At 42.1% G+C, this 22069-nt stretch overlaps 1 protein-coding gene across 6 annotated transcripts in view; it reads right to left on the minus strand.

Annotated features, from left to right (window-relative positions):
• Positions 1 to 15498: 15498 nt before the first annotated feature.
• Positions 15499 to 22069, minus strand: part of sfmbt2 (Scm like with four mbt domains 2) — a 45282-nt gene continuing 38711 nt past the window's right edge. For all 6 annotated transcript variants that reach the window (XM_069139894.1, XM_069139890.1, XM_069139893.1 and 3 more), the window contains 7 exons: positions 21924 to 22063; positions 21341 to 21450; positions 20056 to 20231; positions 19765 to 19934; positions 17628 to 17903; positions 17380 to 17502; positions 15499 to 16544 (listed from right to left, as the gene is read on the minus strand). In XM_069139894.1, the coding sequence (XP_068995995.1) occupies positions 16404 to 16544; positions 17380 to 17502; positions 17628 to 17903; positions 19765 to 19934; positions 20056 to 20231; positions 21341 to 21450; positions 21924 to 22063 (1136 nt within the window). In that variant the 3' untranslated portion in view covers positions 15499 to 16403. The remainder of the gene's footprint in view (positions 16545 to 17379; positions 17503 to 17627; positions 17904 to 19764; positions 19935 to 20055; positions 20232 to 21340; positions 21451 to 21923; positions 22064 to 22069) is intronic.

Here is a 22069-nt window from a genome sequence, read left to right on the forward strand (position 1 = left end):
AGATCACGGTGTATTTTAAAGTATTTATACCGTCGTCTCCTTTAATGACCTTTAATGTATTTTAGTTTATGTCGCCGTTGTCCTTGCTGCATCATCTGGTGCCGAGCTGCTCTGCCCTGAGCTGTCTGAACTTTGCCATCCTTTGTCCCATGCCGTGCCTCCTCTGCTGCAGCGGGTTTCCAGCCTGTGGTTTTGGTTTCACCCAAATGGGTCGCGAGCGGGATCTGACGGGTTGTGAAATGATGAACACATTCTCTCTGGCGTTTTCTCTAATAAATACTCCGTGAGTCTAACCAGCGCAGAAAATAATGACAATTTAGAGCATTTACAGCTCAGAAACATAAGCAACCTTTAAGAAAGAGTTCTGCAGGGTCATGGGATGACTGTACGACCTTTCTCTACCTTCTACTACACTGCGCCGTCCTACGCCTCTATTGTCCTTCTTATTTTCTACTAAATCTTCCAATTCACTCTGACGTATAGCGCCGTGGTCATTATAAAAGAAGCTTGGAACAAAGTGCTGCTTTTCTGTCGCGCTTTACCGCCATGTCAACGTCCTTTACTGTCCTTCTTTGGCCTCTAACTGTCTCCACCGCTCAGTCCTCTTCGGCTCCGTGTCGTCCAGCAGTGTCTCCCAACAAAAACGCTCTTATTCTTTCCTTTTAATGCCCTGCGCAATCCTGGACACTTCTTGACTGTACTTTTAAATCCTGTCACTCTTTCGTAATGTACTGTGTCATTATATACTCTCATTTTCCCGTCTTTCACTCTCCTACATTGTCCTCTACTATCTAGATCTGCCTTGTACTTTCCTTTTAATGCACTGCGCTGTCAAACACTGTATTCTCCTTCATTGGGCTTTACTGTCCTCTAGTGTCATTTACTATCTTCTATATTGTCCTTTACTGTCCCGTTCTGTCTCGTTCTTTCCTTTCATGATAATATCACATCCCTTACAGTTTCGACTACTTTCCTCTCTCTTACTGTCGTGTCCTTTTTATTCTATATATCACCTGCTTTCTTTTAATGTCCACTAGCGTCTTGCTCCATGCTTTTCTGTCCTATGTTGTCCTCTTAAAAAAAGTACTTTAGTGCCATTTGATCTCCTCCCCTGTCTGTTCTGGTCCTCTACTTTAATAGGACATCCTGAACTGTCCTGTCCTGTGCCGGTAATCTTTAATAGGTTATTCTTGGGAAGCTGTATTTCTCTGTGCAGAACAGAACAGTAGTTATTTTAAACAGCCAAATATTGTTCTTGGCCCGCCGCCCGTCGTGTAGTAGATTTTGAAACTAAGCTCTGCGCCGCTTTAAGTTTCACAACCTTAACTATGAGCCGAGGGAGAACCTCGTGGGATTTGGACGTGCTGTGGGTCCGCACAGCAGAACCTTTGAGCAGAACACCGTTTGTGGTTTTATCCACATCCACCCACAGATGTTGGAGCGCTGCGTATTAGAATAATAACAATATGTTGAGGAGAAATCCGCACTGACAACTTTACAATTCCTTCAAACTGTGAATTGTTAATGCAGAACAGTGACAGACGTGTGGTTTCCCCGCAGAGGGAAGGAACTTCCCATAAACCATGTTAATGGCGGGTTTTGTGCCAGTGATGTTGTATTTCTCTAAAAAAATACCAAAAGACCACATTTCCCCCGAATCCATGTTGTTGCTGCCGCTCCTTCTTTTCTTCTCATTTTAACATGGAAGACAATCTGTTAACAGTGATGTTTTGTCAATCTGTAAATCCTCCCAGCTGACCAAAAAAATTTTTTTTTAAATCTGCAGCTTTTCTTGGGGTTTGTTTGCAAAGATCGGCACCATTTTTTTTTTTTTTTTTTTTTTTCCCCTTTATTCTGAAATGTGAAGTGATTCATCAGATTTCCTGCTGAAGCCAACCTGCTTCAGTGTAGCAGCTGCTCAAGGCTGACAATCTTCACAGCTCTGTTGTCGCCCATTTAACTTTTCTACTTTTTAAACCTTTATTCGATGGAGCTTTTGGATTCGATTTGCTGCCATGTGATCGTACGAAACACCAAGCGCCGCTCTGATGTTAGGAAATGTGTAAAACCACAAAATGGATAAAAATGGAGTGGTTTTACTCTTTAAAAAAAAAGACATCTTTGATTCATTTGAAACTTGTGTAGTCTATTGACAATTAGATCAATAAATGTTTCCATATTTGTGAAGCTTCCTCCACCATTTCACAAACTTAATAATCGTATTACAAACACATTTTGAACAAAGGTCGTCTGTCCAGTTTGAGTTTTTCTGGCCGGGTCTGTTAAATTATCAGTTTCAGCACAAATGATGAATCTTTGCGTTCGTCAGCAGAGATAATGTTTCACTGGCTGCAGGTCTGAAGCCGACTTGATAGCATTTCCTCGGAGAGTCCCCGCTGTAGGTGGTTTCTGCTTCTCAAACTATTTTTTTTTTTTTTTTAACCAAGCACAACCGCAGGAGTCCTTCAGTGGGTTTCCCCGTGCATTGTGCTAAAATTCCTCCTCCTGCAGCAGAGCAGAGGCTCCTCAGCCATCTAATCAAAGCTGTGGAGAGTCTGCAGCTGGATGAGGAGATCAGGGTAAAAAACAAAACACTTATTCTGGGAGGCTTATTTTATTCGGTGACGAGTGTCTGGGTATTGTCTATAAATAAAACCCATATTTTTAATGTCTCCATTTGAATTAGATGTTGTTTTTTTTTTTTTAAGGAGCAGTTCAGATAAATCGCTCTCGGTTTGAGTCGTGAGAGGAGATGAAATCCAGACATGAGGAGACGGAGAGGGAGAGGGAGTGGAGGGCATGTAATTGTAAAACGTTATTCTTTAGTACGGAGCATCGATACGGGACTGAGGGACGGAGCCTGTACTCTTTTTTTTTTTTTTACACGCGTTGCCATGGAAACCAGCCCAGCAGCCAACCAGCTGCTGCAACAATCCAGATACACCCCCCCCCCCCGCCCCCCGTCTCTCGCTTTTTCTCTCTCTCTCTCTCTCTCTCTCTCTCTCCCTCCTCCCAGCCATCTTTTACAAACCCCCCACCCTCCCTCCTCCTCCCCCTCCCCCTCCCCTGCACATTCATATTGCATACCAGCACATGGATTATTATAAGCCAACCACTCAGTGTTTTTACAAGCAGAAAAAAAAAAAAGAAAAAAAGGATGAGACCTACAAATGAAACTACGAAGGAAACCCACAGATATTCACCTTCTACCTGAATACACACACACACGCACCTTTGTGCCGTGCAAGAGAGCTGATGCATGACTAAAGTGTAGCACGGCTGTGCAGCGGTGGAAGATACAGAAAGGAGACACAGAAGGAGTCAGCTGATTAAAAGCACACACACACAAAAAAAAATTGTTTACCTTTTAAATGCAAATAAAGTGAAACCAGAGTGTGAAACTGAATTCAACCGAAGACAGCGACAAAATATTTTTCTATTTTAAAATTGGAGACAAATAGAGCATGAAAATCACAGAGCCTTGTGTTACACATCCGGTAGAGTGGGTGCAAAAATAATACAACACAATGCAATCAGTGTTCGTTAAATAGAATTACATTTATTATCACTATCTATACTCATTGTGTAGACTGTATATTTAATAGTCTGGTTATTATTATCGATGCAGTGTGAAACGTGTTTGACGTTGCAGGTTGAAGTGAAGCTAATTTTACCTCATACTGTGATCCGTTGTTTAATCGGTGAGGAAACTGCTGTAGTTACAACCAGCTGCCAAACAAATGAAGTAAATGTGAAAGGGCTGAAATGCAGTGAAGTCAAAAGAGGCACCAAAAACAAACAAACAAAAAAAAGAAGCAATCAATCATCTGTTGCCTCGCAGCAGGAAGGTCCTGGGTTCAAAACCTCAGGTTGTACCAGATCCTTTCTGTACGGGATTATCGGGTTTTATCCGTGTTTGTTTTTGGTTTCCGACACACGTATGTCGGAGTTAACGCTCCTGTCAGCAGCTCTGATCAGGGCTGTGTGTGTGTGTGTGTGTGTGTGTGTGTGTGTGTGTGTGTGTGGTCAAAGTGCAGAGGACCAGTTTCCCCACAGGGATCAATACAGTACCACAAAATACATTAAAACAGCTCAATGTCATTTACCAATACTAAAAAAAAAAAAAAGGAAACAAAATAGAACAATCTTCGGGGCTTTAATCTCCACGTTACTAGTTTCCTGTTTTTGCCTCAGGTTTAATTTATATCTTTATAGTGATTATGGGAATAGCTTTAGTAGATATAGTGTTTGTGTGTGAAACAGCAGTTTTTATTGAGTTTTATGCTTTAAAAAGGTCCAAAGTTCACGACCACTCCTTATGTTTGTAGCACGCCTGCTTTGTTTTTGTTTTTCGTTGCTTCATATCGTCTCTACTCGACGCTCCTAATGTAGTCGGCGTGCTCATAATGCTGAACCGATGAGTTGAATATCAGAAAATTAATTATCAGTTCTTTTGATTATTGATTCCTCACTTGCGTCATTTTTTTTGAGGGGAACTTTAGCTGCCTCCAGATTCTCCAGTCGGAGGATTTATGTCATTATAAATTGAATATCTTCAAGTCATGCAGTTTGATTTCTTCACTTTAAGCTTTCGGGAACTTGTGACAAAACCTTTTAATGACTTTACGACATTTTATAGACTATTATTATTGTTGAATAATCTGCTATCTGTTGTTTAATTCATCATTTAATCGCCAGTCACAGCAATATATTTTAATTTTGTCGTTGACTAACGACCGTGAGGCAACGAGTGTCAATATGAAACATGAAGTCACTGATCAAATCCAGCGGTAAGAAGTAAAATATCTTTAGATTATATAGACTTATATTTTTCTTACTGCTCTGTGAAGAAACTTGCGTCGGTGGATATCTAATCCCGAATGAAAATCCGAGATTAGCCCGATACTGTATATCGGTCCGAGCTAGCGTGCCGTCTGTGACTCTGGTGAGGTTTTGAATTTCGCTGACTCGGGTGAGGAAGAGGAGAGCTGCATTACATCGACCTGCCAAACATGGACACCCCCTCCCCCTCCCCCACACTCCCTCACCCCACCCCGACCATCAGTGCAGGTTCAGTGTCCTGTTACTGACACACACACACACACACACACACACACACACTAAGGCCCCTCCATGGTGCAGTTTACTGTCCCTGTTTGTGTGATATTCGTTACAGCTTTTGGTACTTGAGTATTTTAGTTTTGGAGACTTCTCATCCTACCGGCCCTGAAGTTGTGCATCGGCTGTAGCTCCGGCCTCCTTATTTTGGACACCGAGAGCGAGACTGACTCATAAAATATGGCTGCTGTGAGGTAAAAAAAAAAAAAAAAAAATCTTGAATCTCCTCTGTCAGCTTTTTAGGCTCCCTGAAAGAAAAAGAAGAAGAACAAAAAACAGCCTTGTTTTTCAGCTTGGAGACGCAGCACACTGTCGACATTATCTAAAGAGCAGAGGTGGAAAACAACTCCGTTTCTACTGATACAGCAAATACACATTTCCTCTGCTGTGTTTACTCGCTCCTTACACGAGTATGACTATATAACATGTGATCAGCTCATAAAATACAACATATTGTTCAAGCTTGAGCGAATTGTTCCCACGTTTTTTTTGGCTTGCGATCCTTTAATCACGCCGTGATTTGCTGACAACCACCGATTTAAATAATCTAACTCCGTGCAGTATAAAGTAATTTAAATGAGCTCCACCTTAATTAGCGCCATCATTCGAATGCTAACCAACCCAACGAGCCATCGTAACGATAATATATCAGTCATAAGGACCTCTGATCTGCATAATGAGTAGATTTTACTGGTAATAAGTCAAATTTAGTTTGCAGGACTTTGACAAGTAAAGAAGTGTTTTTATATTGTTGGTAGTTTTACTGAACTAAAGGATCTGAGGACTTCTTTAATTCAAATTCTCATCCTTTTTTTTTTTTCAAAGTTTTTATGCAAACCTCCTGCTGACACGTATTACATCATTTATTCACAATTCCTTTCACATGAAAAGATTTTCAGTTTTACCACCTCGGGAGTGACGCCTCTCTTTTGTTACACTTCAGGTGACAACAGCTTCTGTTTCTGAAATCAATTTGGCGTCTGATCCTCAATCTGGTGTCAGTCAGTCAATATTAACGGCCCGTGATATGAGACAGATTGATTGATTGCATACTGCTTGCATCACCCAGATCAATATTACAGTGGAACGCTGAAGGAAATCTTCACCCGGAGGCCGTTTTTCTAGATGGAAATGTCAGCAGAGTTTTAACTAAGCATGTTCACGTTATCGTCGGCGGGGCCGCTGGAGGTCACGTTTTGTATCGGGGTATAATATTTAATAAAGTCAGTTACGGTGTCAGAAGATGGTCAGAAGGTCTGCGGCGTTTTCATTTGTCAGTTTCTTGCGCATATTTCTTGTTTTGAGCGTCGATCCTCGGTGGATTAAGATTTACATTTATAATTCTTAACTTTGGGAGACAAAATAAAGTCACGACAACGCAGCCCATCCTTATAATAAATAAATATTTCACCTCGGCATTTACTAAATCAATTTTCTGAAGGTTGCCGTGGTTTCACGTTGACTTTTTTTTTTGTTTTGTTTTACAGGTTGTTGTTTTTTTTTAATCACAAACTTTCAAACACTCGAGTCGCAGCTCTGTTTTTTTTTTTTTTTTACACCCAGCAGTTCGACACGGAGATGCTCTGGTGCAAATTTAGTTTAATTTATCAGAAGTATCAAGTATGCAGAAACGCTGAAACTCAATTACTGAATTTCTATTTTCTACATGAATATATTAAAATCACAGTTTCTGAAAAAAAAAATTAAAATAAGCACAAAGAACCAGTCTTTCCTTTTGTTCCTGTTTTATGTCTCAAGATTTTTTAACTACAATCCGTTTCTACCTGATTGAACTCGTGTGAGGATGTTAATAAATAATAAAACTAACATTAAAAATGCAAAAAAAAAAAAAAAGAAAAGAGGAGATTTCTGTCAGCAGCTCCGGTCTTAAAATTATTCAGCGTGATTTTTTTTTTTTTTTTTTTCAGTGTAGGCAGGCTGCTCGGCCAACTCCTAATTATACATTTCTTTTTCTATTCTTTTTTAAAACTCCCTCCCACCCGCGGCTCTTCTGCACACTTCTCTCTACCCACACCGGTCCTGTTGTGTCCCACCGCTCCGCCGTCTCCCGTTCAAAGCAGCAATTTATTTCCATTTTTATCATTTCATCGGTTCCCCCCGATGATAACATCAATGAATGCATTACCTTATGAAAGAGAGATGAAGGGAATAAAAAAAAAAGAGAGAATTTATACCCTCTCTCTCTCTCTCTCTCCACATATCAGATGTATGCCTCGCTTGGTCGAGCCAGGCATATGGAAATGGAGCCTGAGCAGATGGGAGGGAGTCCCACAGGCAGTCCAGATGACTAATGAATAATGAACAATAGAGGAGGAAACCGCTCTGTCGTATAAACAGAGGTGTGATGTCGGAGATAGGCCGCCGCTCAGTCCCCGCTAAACATTAATCAATATTGAATCGTGTCTCTCCGTCTTGAATCACATGAGCGCGGCATCAATTTGCTTCCACTCAGGCATCTATTAGCTTATCAAAAGCTCAGGGAGCGCATAATTTATGAGACATGCCTTGCCGGATTCCGATTGCGATCTGGTGGATGCAGAAGGGGATACATGCATCTCTCTGTGCTGTTCATTAGGAAAGAGGAACAACAACACACAAAAAAAAGACAGATTATTATTCCCAGAGGCAGGAATGTGCACAAGTTTGGATGCAGGAGTGGGAACTACGTGTTGAAAGACAAAAAGCGCTCCTCCCGCTGACGCTCTTTGAATTTTTGAGACGGTTTTTGTTAATCCTTCTTGTTGTTGTTGTTTGTTTTGTTTTTGTCTCCTTGCAGAAACTGGGCAAAGTTAGAGGATCATGTGAAGAGATCTCCATTTGCAGCTAGTGAATTATGCAGCTCTTCGCGGTCGTCTTTAAAACGAGTAGTAAGTGTGAGGCTTTTTTTAGCTGCCAGTTGCTTGAGCAGAAAAAACAGCGAGAGGTTCCTATTTTGAGATGCCAGTGTTGAACACATCCGGAGACATTTTGAGTCTCGTGTGGCGTTAGAGAAGAAAAAGACGGGCTTAAATGAAGACAAGACATCACTCGGGTGACTTTAACTGACCTTCAGCACCAACGTCCAGACGGGACACGGAGAAACGATCACAAAAAAAAAATCTATATAAGGATATAAAATTGATTTGATGTCCAAATAAACAATAACAACAGCAGTCGGTGCTGCAGGATCTACTGAAAGACTGTATTTAACTAAAAAAAGACTGAAATCACTTGTCTTTATTACGAAGCCACGTCCGTCTGTTGTATGAAGACTCGTAAGTGGACCCATGAGCTCCGAGTATTTTGTCACTGTGATGCTCCCCAAGACTTTTCTATACTTGTACACGCCGTGTAAAATCTCTGAAAAGTTTAGCAGTCCACGAAATTGCTTTATGCGACTGTTAATTTATATGAGTAGATAAAATGATTTAAATGTATTCAAAAGACATGAAGGCATCAAATTTTATACGACAGCCTTTCCACCGTCAGTCGGCATAAAAACCTATTTTTTTTTCGTGGGAATATTTACGCTTGTTTTGGGTCCCATTTATGGCATTTATACTTAATGCACAAATTCTAAATGCACATAAATGCATTTTGCGTGTTGCATGTCTTATTTCAGGCTGCTCACCATTATCCCACGTCTTTGCATAAAAGCGTGATCAAAGCAGCTCCAGGAACATTAAGTAACACCACCTCGTGTTTTTACCAGTTTTATATCTGCACATCCAATAAGTAGAAGACGCGTCTGTTTCCGTGACTTTTATGAATAGAACAAAAGATTTTTGCCACTTACTGACTGAAAATATTTGTATAATTTTAAAAACAGAAATAAGAGCCCCCTCTATGATGTGGACACCGTTTTAAATTGTATTTGTGGTTTTCAAAATGCCGTTGAAAAAAAAAACGCCTTAAAAACCCGCCGCCTTTTTTTTTTTCTTTTTCTTCACCTGCAAAAACTTGCTTACACTTCTAACCCGCAGCTCACTTTGCAACAAGTTCACACGTTTTCTCTGGTGTGCTACGAGTCACAGTCGATACAGAGAAACGGGCTTCAACAGAGAGAGAGGAAGAAGGAAAAAAAAACACAAAAAAAAACTCAACACCTCATCAAAAAGCTGCTTCTGAGAGGCTGCGAGCGGCGAAACGATGATGAAATCTAACGGCGTTTTTAGAGAGGGTGGATTTAGTGAGCAGTCTGAAGTAGCTCCGTGGTGAGCTGACAGATCGAGCCTCGTCTTCATCACATCTGATTGTTCTCTCTCTCTCTCTCTCTCTCTCTCTCTCTCTCTCTCTCTCTAGCCTTTAAACACTGTGTGTGTGTGTGTGTGTGTGTTAACATGACCTAGATTTCAAGTCTGCAGTGCAATGCAAGTGATGGCGTGTGTGTGTGTGTGTGTGTGTGTGTGTGTGTGTGCGCGCGCGCGTGCGAAAAAGACAAAGAGCTCAGTCTATGGTTAACCATACACCTCTCCTTCCCCCACATCCACTCATACCTACCTACACACACACATATAAACCTACACACTCACCTACACACACACACACACACACCTACACACACACACACACACACACACACACACACACACACACACACACACACACACACACACACACATATAAACCTACACACTCACCTACACACACACACACACACACCTACACACACACACACACACACACACACACACACACACACACACATATAAACCTACACACTCACCTACACACACACACCTACACACACACACACATACACACACATATAAACCTACACACTCACCTACACACACACACACACACACACACATATAAACCTACACACTCACCTACACACACACACACTCACCTACACACACACACACACACACACCTACACACACACACACACACACACACACACACACACACATATAAACCTACACACTCACCTACACACACACACACACATATAAACCTACACACTCACCTACACACACACACACACACACACACACACACACACATATAAACCTACACACTCACCTACACACACACACACACACACACACACACACACACACACATAAACCTACACACTCACCTACACACACACACACACACACACACACCGGTGTGTTTTTGTCTTTTTGTGTCTTCCACAGTTCTTTTCAGAAAAAAAAAAAAAAAGTCTAAAACCAAATTATAGTTTTTTTTTTCACCACCTCAGTTTGTTTACATTCAAAAGCCTTTAGACGTTTACATGGTTGAATGTCAGTCATGAATAATTACGGCTCAAACTTCCAAACATTTCCGTTTGTTTAATTTCTGAAAACATCACGGGTAGTTTCATGATTTGTGATCGATGGAGACGTTGAGAGTTGACAGGTCGTCGCCGAGCTCTCCGACCTCAACGACCCTTAGAGGTCGCCGCGCTCTTCTCTTCACGTCCCACAGGTGTCCTACGTTTTCCCCCGAGTCAGCATCGTCACGGTTACAATATTAAACACACCGTTAAGGCTCTTCAGTTTGTTTGTTGTCAGGTTGATGGCGTGTTTTTATTTTGATTTGATCATCTTTTGCAGGATGTGGAGATATAAGTGTTGGTCATGTTTTTGGGGGGGACGATATAAATCTCGACGATTCGTTGGTGGTGTAATAATCTCACAGGTGATGAAGTGGATGTTTTCCGCCGCGCCCGGGCGACTTCATTAACTCTTGATTTGCGTCGACTCGTGAGGTCGTTCGGATCTCAACGACTGTGACGGGTGTTTTGACAAGTTTGGCTCCGTGCGACGCGTTTTAATGAATTGCGACGGACGCTGGCAGGTTTTCAACCGGCTTTAAAGGACGCGACAACAATTCCCGATTAGACAAACAGTGGATTGATGGAGGCCGAGATAACGTTTCATTCTGCTCTTTTCAATTTTCAGGTAATTAGCCGATTGTCGGCGTGAAATGTAAAAGAAAAAAAAAAATAATAATAATAATAATACCTCCGTGTTGTTGTTTTCTGTATAGCTGCATGCGCGTAGTACAAAAAAAAAATATGTCGGCGTTTCCCATTTTTGAAGTGTGTCTCGTAGACGCCGTTCAGCGAGGTGATAACGTTGTGTGAAGCGTAAACACATTGTTGCTACGGTAACCCACAGTTTAACGCACCGTGCAAACCGATTTGGAAGTGAGATTAAACAGATACTTCAGCGCTGATTAAATTTTGTTTTACTATGTGAGACTGGTTTCCTGAACATTTTAACATTCTGGCAGTAACTGGAGCAGATTTACATTTTAATGTTGATTAAATATGCACTGCGCACACACACACACACACACACACACACACACACACACACACACACACACACACACACACGTGGGACTTTAAAAAAAAAAAAATCATCATGAAGATGAAGATTTCTCTTCCTCACTTTGCTTGTTTGATCTTTATTTACACTCAATAAAACAACAACAATGCAACCACCTGTGACAGACGCCATCAAGGTTATCTACAAACTGAATATTTCCTGCATCGTTCTCCGTTCCAACCACCAGACCTCAGATCGCTTGTGATTCCTCCTCCTCCTCCTCCTCCTCCTCCTCCTCCTCCTCCTCCTCTTTCTTGAACCTCTGTCTCCCACCTTGTTTCCCTCTCAGACTCACCCACAGCAGAGTCCTTGAAGCTGTTCACTGAGCCGCTGCGGGATAACGACCCGATTGGCAGTTAGCGTGATGCAGTTAAAAAAATAAAATAAAATAAAAGAGGCAGTAAATGCAGTTTTCATGACTGTTAGAGACTTTAAATCAGTTTCCTGCAGACTTTGACAGTTTGTGGTGGAAAATAAAGTTTTAACCAAAGTAAACAATTTTTGTTTATAGTGGCTCAGATTGGCTGACAGAGAGGGGGGTGGGGGGGGGGGGGTCATTTCAGTCAGCTGTGGTTTAATACGTAGGAGGAGATAGAGATAGGACTAATTTTCCAGTAAAAACCCAGAACATCATGTGAAACAGACCACGCTGCTGTCTGGTCTCAGGACGGGGGATTTTATTTCCGTCCAACAAACACGAGCAAGAAAACAAGCGAGGCTGTTTTTACTCCTCGGAAAGGTGGAAAATGAACCCCGATGTGTACGAAACGTTTCACTTTTTGGACCAACAAAAAGGAAAAACAGTTGTTCTACTTAACTGTGTTGACGTGTGTTTAAGTGGCTGGAAATAGATTAGTGGTTAACTGGGTTCTGACTTCAGTTCCTCAAAAATATATATTTAAAAAAAAAAAAAAAAAAAAAAGAAGTTTTACGTTACACTGCTGATCTTTAGTTTTCGAGGCGGAGAGTTTTTAACCCAGGTTGTTTTCCGTTGCTTCAATTTACCGATGTTCCCCGAACGCCTCTCGTTGAAACCCTGTCAGGCTGGAAAAACCTTGTTATAAATGCGCTTTAAAAATGAAAACCTGTCGGTGCGGATGTCGTCCGGGTATTAAAATCTGGTGCCTCGCGACAAGAAAACAACTGAAACAATTCAGCCGGTGCCGTGAAATAATGGAAGTTCAGTACCCGACCGTTGGTTATGAAGAGGCAGGTATGAATACATAAACTGATGTACAAGGTCGAACAGGCTCATCAAGCTGGAAGACGCATTCAGGGTTTCTTTTTTTTTTTTCCCCCCACATCTGAGGATTGTTTTTGTTTTCCAGTGGACTTCTTTAGAAAGTTTTGTCCTTCGGAGTTTTGTGTCACTTTGCCAAATATTTGGGGGGAAATTTGAGACAGGTGTGTTGACAAAACAAAACAAAAAAAATAGTCAAAACACTTGTGAATTTGCATATTTATGTCAAGTTATGAAATATGAAAAAAAAAAGGATGAATCCCAGATCGTCGCCGCGTCCGAGACAAAATCTCGGCTTCGGTCGGCGACTCGAAACGAGGCGTGACGCGTCTGCGTGATCTCCCGTCGGTTTCCGTCCGACGCCACCTTCGACTGAAACTATTCAAACCACAGCAGCCGAATATGAAACGTAGAACTGGCCGTCTGCTCGCGTTCAGGGCTTCCCTCTCACCCAAATGTTTTTTGTTTTTTTTTGCCACTCGGCTGTCGAGACTTTAGTTTTGTATTCACACTCGACGCGAGAAGGAAAAAAAAAAAAAAAAAAAAAAAAAGCATGCAAAGCGGACGTTTGATATGAGGTTGCCAGGCAACAGTGTAAGGTAGCAGCTATTTTTCTTTTCTTTTCGTGTGTGTGTGTGTGTGTGTGTGTGTGTGTGTGTGTGAGGAAGCTTATTGAATGAATTCAGCTGCACGAATGTAAAAAAAACAACAAAAAAAACGCTGCTTTTCTGAATTTTCTATCGGCTGACGTTTACGAAATGAATCGGGTCATGTGCTTTGCATGCACGATTATCTCCAATAATGTTGCTACATGAAACAGCCATCATACAAGGTGTGTGTGTGTGTGTGTGTGGGGGGGGGGGGGGGGGGGGGTAATTTCCTTTATTTTGCCACCATCAACTGTTTCTGCCAATAAAACGTTGCGCTAATGGCGCCACGGTGACAAATATGAAGACGGGTGGGAAATTAAAATAGCTGAAGAGATCACGGCGGCTTTTTTGGGGGAAGTGTTTTGGTGACGTGTTTTTGTTGTTGTTGTTGTTGTTGTTTGTTTTTGTTTTTTCTCTCAGAGGTCACAGTAAGTTCCAACTCCCTTTCTAACGCTCGGGCTAGCCTCGGCAGTGACACGGTCGCGCCTTCAAATAAAAGTTGACGGATTGTAACTTTTTTTTTTTTTTTTTTTTTTTTGTGCGAAGACACGTTTCAGTTTCGGGGCGGAGACGAGACGAGTCGCAGCGTTTGTTTACAACACTTCACTTTTAATTCTACCTCTCGGTGGCGTTTGGCTTTGGGGTTTTTTTTTGTTTTGAGATCCGTACCTCGTTTTCGTGTTTTAATTGCACCGTCTGGTTTTTGTAGAATACATTAGTGCCCGTCAATGTTATTTGTTTTTGTTTTTATTAAACCACAGATTACATTAAAAAAGGCAATTTTTGATAAAAAAAAAAAAAATTTTTTTTACATAATTTGACATCTTGTTTTCATCTCAACGTTTGTGATTTTTTTTTTTAATGACGACTTTTCATGACTCGGGTCTTTGTATATGTCAGAGTGTAACTATCTGAAATTTGGCCGTTAAAATAATAATAAGTATATTCTGTAGTTTTTTTTTTTGTTTTTTTGTTTTTTTTTATCCGTCTAAAGCACAAAGAGAATTGATTATAAACGCTGGTGATTTTATCCCCTCCTTTTGGCTTATTTATTTTAAACCACCTACATCATCTATTACTGCCAGCTTTACTATTTAAACAGTTTATTCACTACTTTTAGCGTACGTGTCCGGACGTCGTACTTTAACACCTTTTAACCCCTTATTGACCAAATCAAGCTTACTTTTTCCACCATTTTTCATTTACTGTTTGCGAACTTTTTCTAAGCATTCATCTTCTACTTTGAACTATTTAGACGTCTCTGCTCACTTTTTAAATTAGTTTTCACACACTTTTTAATCACGCGTTTATTTATTTTTTTTCAAATTACTCGATCTACTCAAACTTTTCTTGCAACCGCTGCTGCACGTAAGACGCGGTTGTGACTCGATGACGCGCGGCACCATTGTTACCGTATTTATTACTTTACGATACCGGTTGAAGTCTGCGGGCCGTTAATGCTTCATAAGCAATTTTCTTAATTACGATTCGACACCGTTAAATTACAGTTATATCACTCGGTTATTCACGCTCCCTCTTATCGGCAAAAAAGGTAATCAGTGAGGAGATGAATTGATAATTCAGCAGTAATTTCTAATTGAAGGAGTTAAAAAAAAAAAATTAAAAATTAAAAAAGCACCAGCGGGTCATTTGATTGTTTTACAGAGCAGCAGTGCGGTTCCTCTTTAAACTGTCGACTTTGTGCGTCGCTCTGTTTGTTGTGTTAACCGCAGCCGCGTCTGACTTCCTACATGTCACCATGCAGCAGGGAGCATCTGTTAACCCTTAACCCGCCACACGCTCATCCAGCAGACCTTAACTTCACATTTAGATAACCTAAATCAGAAAAAAATAACATGGTTTTTTTTTATTTTTTTTTACTGAAAACATTGAACTTTTGCTTTTAAATGTTTTGTTAAACTGTTTTTGTATCGATGTAACCGTTATCTACGGTTTTCTAATCTATATGCTAATAATTTACGTCTGATTATGAGCCAACACTGTAAATTCACCGTCACAGTTACTTCACTAAAAAAGACAGTAAGCGGACCTGCAGTTGCAACTGGAAATGTAAAACATGCAGAAGTTGTAACCGGAAAAAACGTTGTTTTACTGAAGAGGAAAGCGCAGGAGATAAAAGAGATAAAAATCGATAGAAATTTATTTTCTCACTTATCAAAAATATCTGCAACACAATTGCATAGATGGACACAAAATAGCTTGACATGATTGTTTCATGTGTAACAATGAGAAGAGAACACAATTATTTCCGGGTGTTTTTCTCTTGAGCAACAGATGGGATGCCGGTTTCATTTTTAATCACAAACTGAGGTGTAAATTTAATGCACATCCTGGTTCCTGTTTCGTTCCACTGAAAACTGAAACCGTGACACAAACAAGTCTCCAATTTAATTTCTCTTCATCCGAATAGATAGATTTCTCCTTTTATAAATAGGGATAATAAATATTCCAAATATATTACTTATTGGCTCGTTAAATACTTTTCAAATATATTTTTTTTCCCCAGAACCAATTACGTCACACAAAAAAAAAGGGGAGAACTCTTCCATGATTTATCTTTTTTTTTTTTTTTGTAAATGCTATGATGCTCCTCTATCACAAATAAAATGGAAATAAAAAGTAAGAAATAAACAAACGAGTCCTCAGCTTCTCGTCATAACTTCTTCACAGATCAGCAAAGCACATGGATGGACTCCGTGTTTTGTTCTGCCGGAGTCGGCGGCGGGTGACGTGTTTTCTCTCTCTTTTTTTTTTTTTTTAATATATATATATTATTGTTTTTTATTTATTTTATGAGTACTGCATAACATCTTCACACTGAAAGTATCCCAGAAATCCTTCAGCTCCTCGTGGGGAAACGTCCTCCTGTCGTCTCTCGGCTTTGTAGCTTTTTTTCCAACGCGACCGATCCCGTCTCACGATTTAAAAAAAAAAAAATCCACAAAAAAAGTTTTCTAGCTAAATCCAACGCCCTCCTTCCCCTCCCCCAGACTGAGCGGGCGTTTCGGCGGGTCACTTCCTGTCCCGTCAGTTGGCGTACTGTCTGTAAAAGGCAACCTTGACGCGCTCGATCTGGTGACACAGCTTGATGGCGGGCCCGAGCTTCAGGTCCATGCACTCCTGGACGGTGGGCAGCGTGAGCAGCAGCAGGGCCTGACCGTCGATGTCCTGCCCACGAGGAGGAGACACACACACACACACATTCATATTTCATATTTAGTTCGTATTTAAAAGCTTCTCTGATTCTGGCTTTTGAAGCTTTTCATTCATATTTATTTATTTCCGATCACGCGTCTTGCTTTTGTTCTTGCAAATCAAAAAGCAAAGGCGAGTTTATTCGTGTGGCACATTTTCAGCAACAAGTCAAACCGCTTTTACATAAAAAAACAAAAACATAAAAAAAAAAATAAAAAAAAGGCTTCGAGACAAAGTGTGAAAGCAACAGATAGAAATAAAAAAGTTTAATAGATTTAAAAGAAGATTTAGTTTAGATTCATCAGATTTTGTTCCTCAGATCAGATCTTTAGGACAGACTGTCAGCTGACGGGACGTGGTGTCTCCAGACATCACCGGCCTATCTGCATGGGTTGCCGTGGCAACGGCGTACGACTGTTGTGATCGTTTGTCCTCTACGGCGCCAAAAAATCGACACTTTCTGTTAGCGCTCTGTTAGCGGTAGCATCGAAAGTCCGATTGGAGTTACTTCACCAATTTTTTTTTTTTTTTTTTTTTTTAATAACTAATTCAAGATTATAATTACAGTCTCTGAAAATAATACAAATTATTTCAAGACAATTTGAGGTCGCTGGCTTTTTCAACATATTCAGATTGGATGACGGACCGCCGGAAAGACGAGGTGCATTAATTTTTAATAGCAGTAATTTGCAGTGATGTGTTTGTCCAAACGCTTATAAATAAAAAAGCACTCAACAATTCAGTGTGTGTGTGTGTGTGTGTGTGTGTGTGTGCGTGTGTGTGTGTGTGTGTGTGTGTGTGTGTGTACCTGCTCCTGGAAGATGTTGGCCAGAGAAGCGCAGTCAGTGGAGTTGATGAACTGGACGACTTCGTCTACGCTCCACTCCAGAGGGTTCCTGTCCAGAACCAGCTGACCCTCCTCCTCCTCCACCTGAACACACACACACACACACACACACACACACACACACACACATTAGAGACACTGTTTCTCGGAGCTCGTTGATGGAGCTGATTCTAGACCCCAAACTAATCAGTTTATTGATCGATCTTCACCTGCACGTCCTGCCCTTTGGCCGGCTGGTACTTATTGTTGCTCTGGTTGTAGGCCGACAGCGAGCGCGTGGACCTCCGGCGGCTCCCGGGGGCCTCCTGGCCGGCCGGTATGTTCCCCGCGCTGACGGCCCGCCGCAGCGTCGCGGCCCGGCGGGGCCGGCTGCTGGTCACCTCCACCGAGGACGCGTCGGTGTGGTCGTCGCGGGGCTCCGAGCTCGTGCCTTCGCTGCCCGACTGCAGCGTCAGCTCGTCGTCCTCGTCTCCCTCGTCGCTGTCCTGCAGGAGGGAGCGAGCTGGAGGTGAGGAGGTGCTCCAGATATCACTTCGATCCATTTGAAATGTTATTCAAACTCATTTTTGAGATGATATTAATTACAGAATACAGAATATATTTCAGATATACTGCATGATGCTCATTAAATTAGATTAATTCTGACCGTTACGAACAGTTTCACATGAGAAGATGCTCATATTTAAACTTTTCCGTGTTTTGGAGGAAAAACATTCAAGTTGAATAGCTTTTTGTGTTAAACGGTTAGCTGTTATTAAAAAAAAAAAAAAAAACACCCGGAGGGAAGGAGGCCTTTAAGTCCCCACGAACGAGGTTTTCACGATATTTTGTCGACGTGTTTTTGTTTTTGGCTGAAAGCTGTCCCACTCCGCCGGCGTCTCCGAGACGGGAGGAGACATTCGAGCCGAGCAGAGAAAGAAGCGAGAGGAGGGTGAAGTTTCTGCTCGGTGACGTCAGTCGTGACTCACGTTGACCTCGGTAGTTTCAGATTCCCTCCGGCGAGGACGGAGATTCAGAGTTCAGAGAAGGAGTCGCTGCATCGGGGGTTCGATTTAAGAAAACATCCAGATTCATGAGGCTTTTTAATTCTTCTCTGTTGAATTGAAAATGTTTTTCCCTCCGAGAGTTCTTAAATATGAGAACTGTGATGAACTTAAATCCGTTGGACCCCAGAACTCACACAGATCTACAGCTGAACAGATTTTTACTTCATTAACAGAAAATAAATCAGTGATTAGTTGATTAATGGGAATTGTTCCAGCCAAATATTTCCTGGTTTTGTCCTCTCCGCTGCTTTATTTTATAATATTTGAGGTTTCTGGGCAGCGACTGAAGATTCATTTAATTAACTCTCAATCGATCGATCTGTTTCTCGGTCTGTTAAATGTCATCAGTGTTTAATAATGTTGCAGATTATTGTTTAACAGCACAGTTACATCTGCAGTCCTCATCCTGCTTGTGTAGGTGGAAACCTTTAATAAGCCTTAATTTAAAAATAAGACTAAGCGCATCTTGCCACACAACGTTTACTTTTACTAAGAATGTTTTAGCGTCTTCTGAATCTGAACACTTCCTGCTGTCGGTAACTAACGTCGTGTCTCCTGGAGATTCGTCTCCCTGTAGCTTTGCAGAAATCACTGGTGTGAGACGATGGCAGATGTTTCTCTTCTCTTTTTTTTGTTGTTGATGGTGACTAAGTTTAAAAGTGGACGCATACATTCATTTTATATTTACACGTATAAGTTGTGAAACTTTTGGGTTGTGGGATACTACGTTCCCCCCCCCCCCCCCACCGATAGCCGTAACCTGACTGCACCACGGGCCTGTCAATCAAACAGACACGCCCCCAAAAACAGGTCTTTTTGAATCTTCTTTTCTAACGAATGAGGGATTATTTTCAGATGGACCTCCAGAAAACTAATAAGAAGGAGTGACTTTAGCTAACAACACCGAGATAACTGATGGACACATTTTATTCACTTTGGATTTGATGAGAGAATTTAAATGGGAGTCTATGGAGCCGGAGGCTGTTTTTGGAGCCGACCTCTAGTGGCACTCGGTGGTATTGCAACTTAAGTCACTTCTGCATCGGCCCTCATTTTCCACCGTGCAGGAAGAACTTCCTCAAACCGTCGGGGAACAAAAGCATCTGCGTGCAGGAAATGCCACAGATTAAATGAAAGACTGTCACGTGATCCTCTCCATTAAACATTTCCTCCTCTTCCTCACGCATTCGCCACATTTAGTTTGTTGATATTTAAACCCCTAAGAGGGGGAGAGGGGGAGGGGGGGGGGGCCCTGCTGTCAGTCAGTCAGACAGACCGACGGGAGGAAGTGTTGTCTGACCTGCGGAGAGCCGGCAGGCGTGTAGTCCACGGCGGACGAGCGTCTCTTCTTCTGCACAAAGATAGCTTTCCTCTTCTTCCTGCGGCGCGTGGGCTTGGCCAGCTCCCCCTCCGCCATCTCCTCTCCTCCCGCCGGCTTGCAGAGCTTCCTCTTCTTCCCGTAGTAATAGGCTGCGGACGGCCGAGCAGACGTTGGGGAGAAAGAAATAAACAATGCAACCGAAACCCAGAAAACTTCTCAGGCGCCTCGTCACAGGCAATTATTCACAGAAGCGTATTTACAGGCACTCACTGTATTTGGTTTTGGTTTGGACAGAGCAGTTCTCCGGGCACTTGTCGGTGACGAGGACGGGGCTGAAGAGGTTCGGGCAGCACTGCAGCTTCACGCACACTTTACGGCAGAATTCTGGGATCTGGTCGGCCAGCCGGACGATCCGAATGGTGGAGCGATAGGTTTTACCTTTATATCTGGAGGGAGGAAGAAAAAAAACAAAAAAAAAAGAGAAGGAGGGGGTAGGAAGGGGAAAGGGGGGGGGGTGTCGTGATTACACTTTTATTTATGAGGACAAATGATAATTAAACTATCTGCGATCCATCACGGCACTCTAACAAAGGACGGTGATTGCCGGCGCTGTAATTGTGTGGAAGTGGGCTGTTTCAGCGGATCAGCCGTGAGTCTGGGTGATGATGGCATCACCAAAAAAAGAGAAGCAGCGCTTCAATTCTGCAATATCACACTTTAATGGTTAAAGTCAGGAGAGGTGAGCTGATCTGTGGGAAAGTAAATGTTTAACCTGCAAACTAATGTCAGTGTATACTTTACTGAACTAAAGGGACAAAGTCAAACAGAAATGCAAATTAGAGCTGCGAGTTTTTACTCTTTCTGTCGTTTTCAGGTTTTAGAAGTTACTAATAAATAACCAAATTTATGATTAAAAATAGAGCTGAAGTTATCAGTCAGTTCATTGATTAATAGTTGGCATTATTTTTGTTTTTGTTTTTTTCAAGCAAACTTCCAAAACACGCGACTCCAACTGTTTGTTCTGTTTTATATGATTCTAAATTGGATCTTAGGTTTTGAACTGTTGGTCGGACAAAACAATCAATCCAAAAAAAACAAAACAAAACAAAAAACGTTCAATTTACGTCGGCTTTCCGTGCGGCAGAATTAAAAGGAACTTTTAAGTCACCGCCGCGTCCGACCGGCTCGTTCCTTCGTGTTTCAGCCGTGTTTGATAAGAAAAAAACACGCAGCCTGAAGCTGTGGAATAATTTGACTCCGTTGCAGCCGAGCAGCGGATGAAAATGCAGACCTTCCAAAAAAACCAACAACAACAACAACAAAAAAAGCACCGCAGTGACAAAAAAAAACAAAAAAAACATTAAAAATTCAACGGAGGGCAGCAGAACGGCAGAAAAACCTGCAGCAGCTCGACTGCGAGAAAGAAGATTTGTCAGGATTTTAAGATGGAAAATCTGTTTGAAAATGAGCCGAAACGGGAAGAAGAATATGTAGTGCTTTGTTTTTTTGTGTGTGTTTGTGTGTTTTTATTTGTTGTATTTTTTTTCTTCCTCACTTGGCTTTGAGGGTCTCCTCTTGGCAGTCCCAGCTCGGATCCTCCAGCTCCTGCAGCTCCTTCAGGACTCGTCCGGGCTTGTAGGCGGCGTTGATCAGCATGCTCAGCAGCTGCAGGCCAGAAGCACAAAACTCAAAAATGAAAAAAAGAAGAAGGAGTGCAAAACACGAAGGCGGGTCCAAACAACAAAAACGGAGAGGATAAACACGGATCAGACGGGCGCGGACTAAACTGTCGCACACGCGTGCAGAAAAAAAAAAAAAAAAAAAACGAGCACACGCGAGCGACGCGGCGTCTCGGGAGAAATTAGGGAGTCTTGTTTTTCTGTGACGGCGTATGAGTGTAAACACGCCTGACTGACAGCTCCTCACATTAAAAACCAAAGGTGCTGCTGAGAGACTGCAGGTGGTTGACAAGACATCGCTGCCTCGCCCTCCATCTTTCACCCCCCTCCTCGCTCTCTCTCTCCTCCCCCTCGTTCAATCTGTGTCGGCCCTCCTCTCCCTTTTGAAAGTGTGGAAGTCTTTGATTAAACCTGCTCCTCTCCTCCCCCCCCCCCCCTCCTCCTCCGACATCAGCCCACCTCTTTGAGGACCAGAGTGCATTTCCCGGGTCCGACGGCCTGCGGCAGCTCCGCGATGCGTCCCTTGTTGAGGTACGGGCCCGAGAAACAGCGGTGGTTGACGAAGATCTTGGAGCAGCAGTATCTTCCGTTGGCCGAACCTCGGA

The sequence above is a fragment of the Embiotoca jacksoni genome, unplaced genomic scaffold (assembly GCF_022577435.1).
Source record: "Embiotoca jacksoni isolate LCO1_2020_lvr unplaced genomic scaffold, fEmbJac1.0.p SCAF_86, whole genome shotgun sequence".
Taxonomy (NCBI): Eukaryota; Metazoa; Chordata; class Actinopteri; family Embiotocidae; genus Embiotoca; species Embiotoca jacksoni.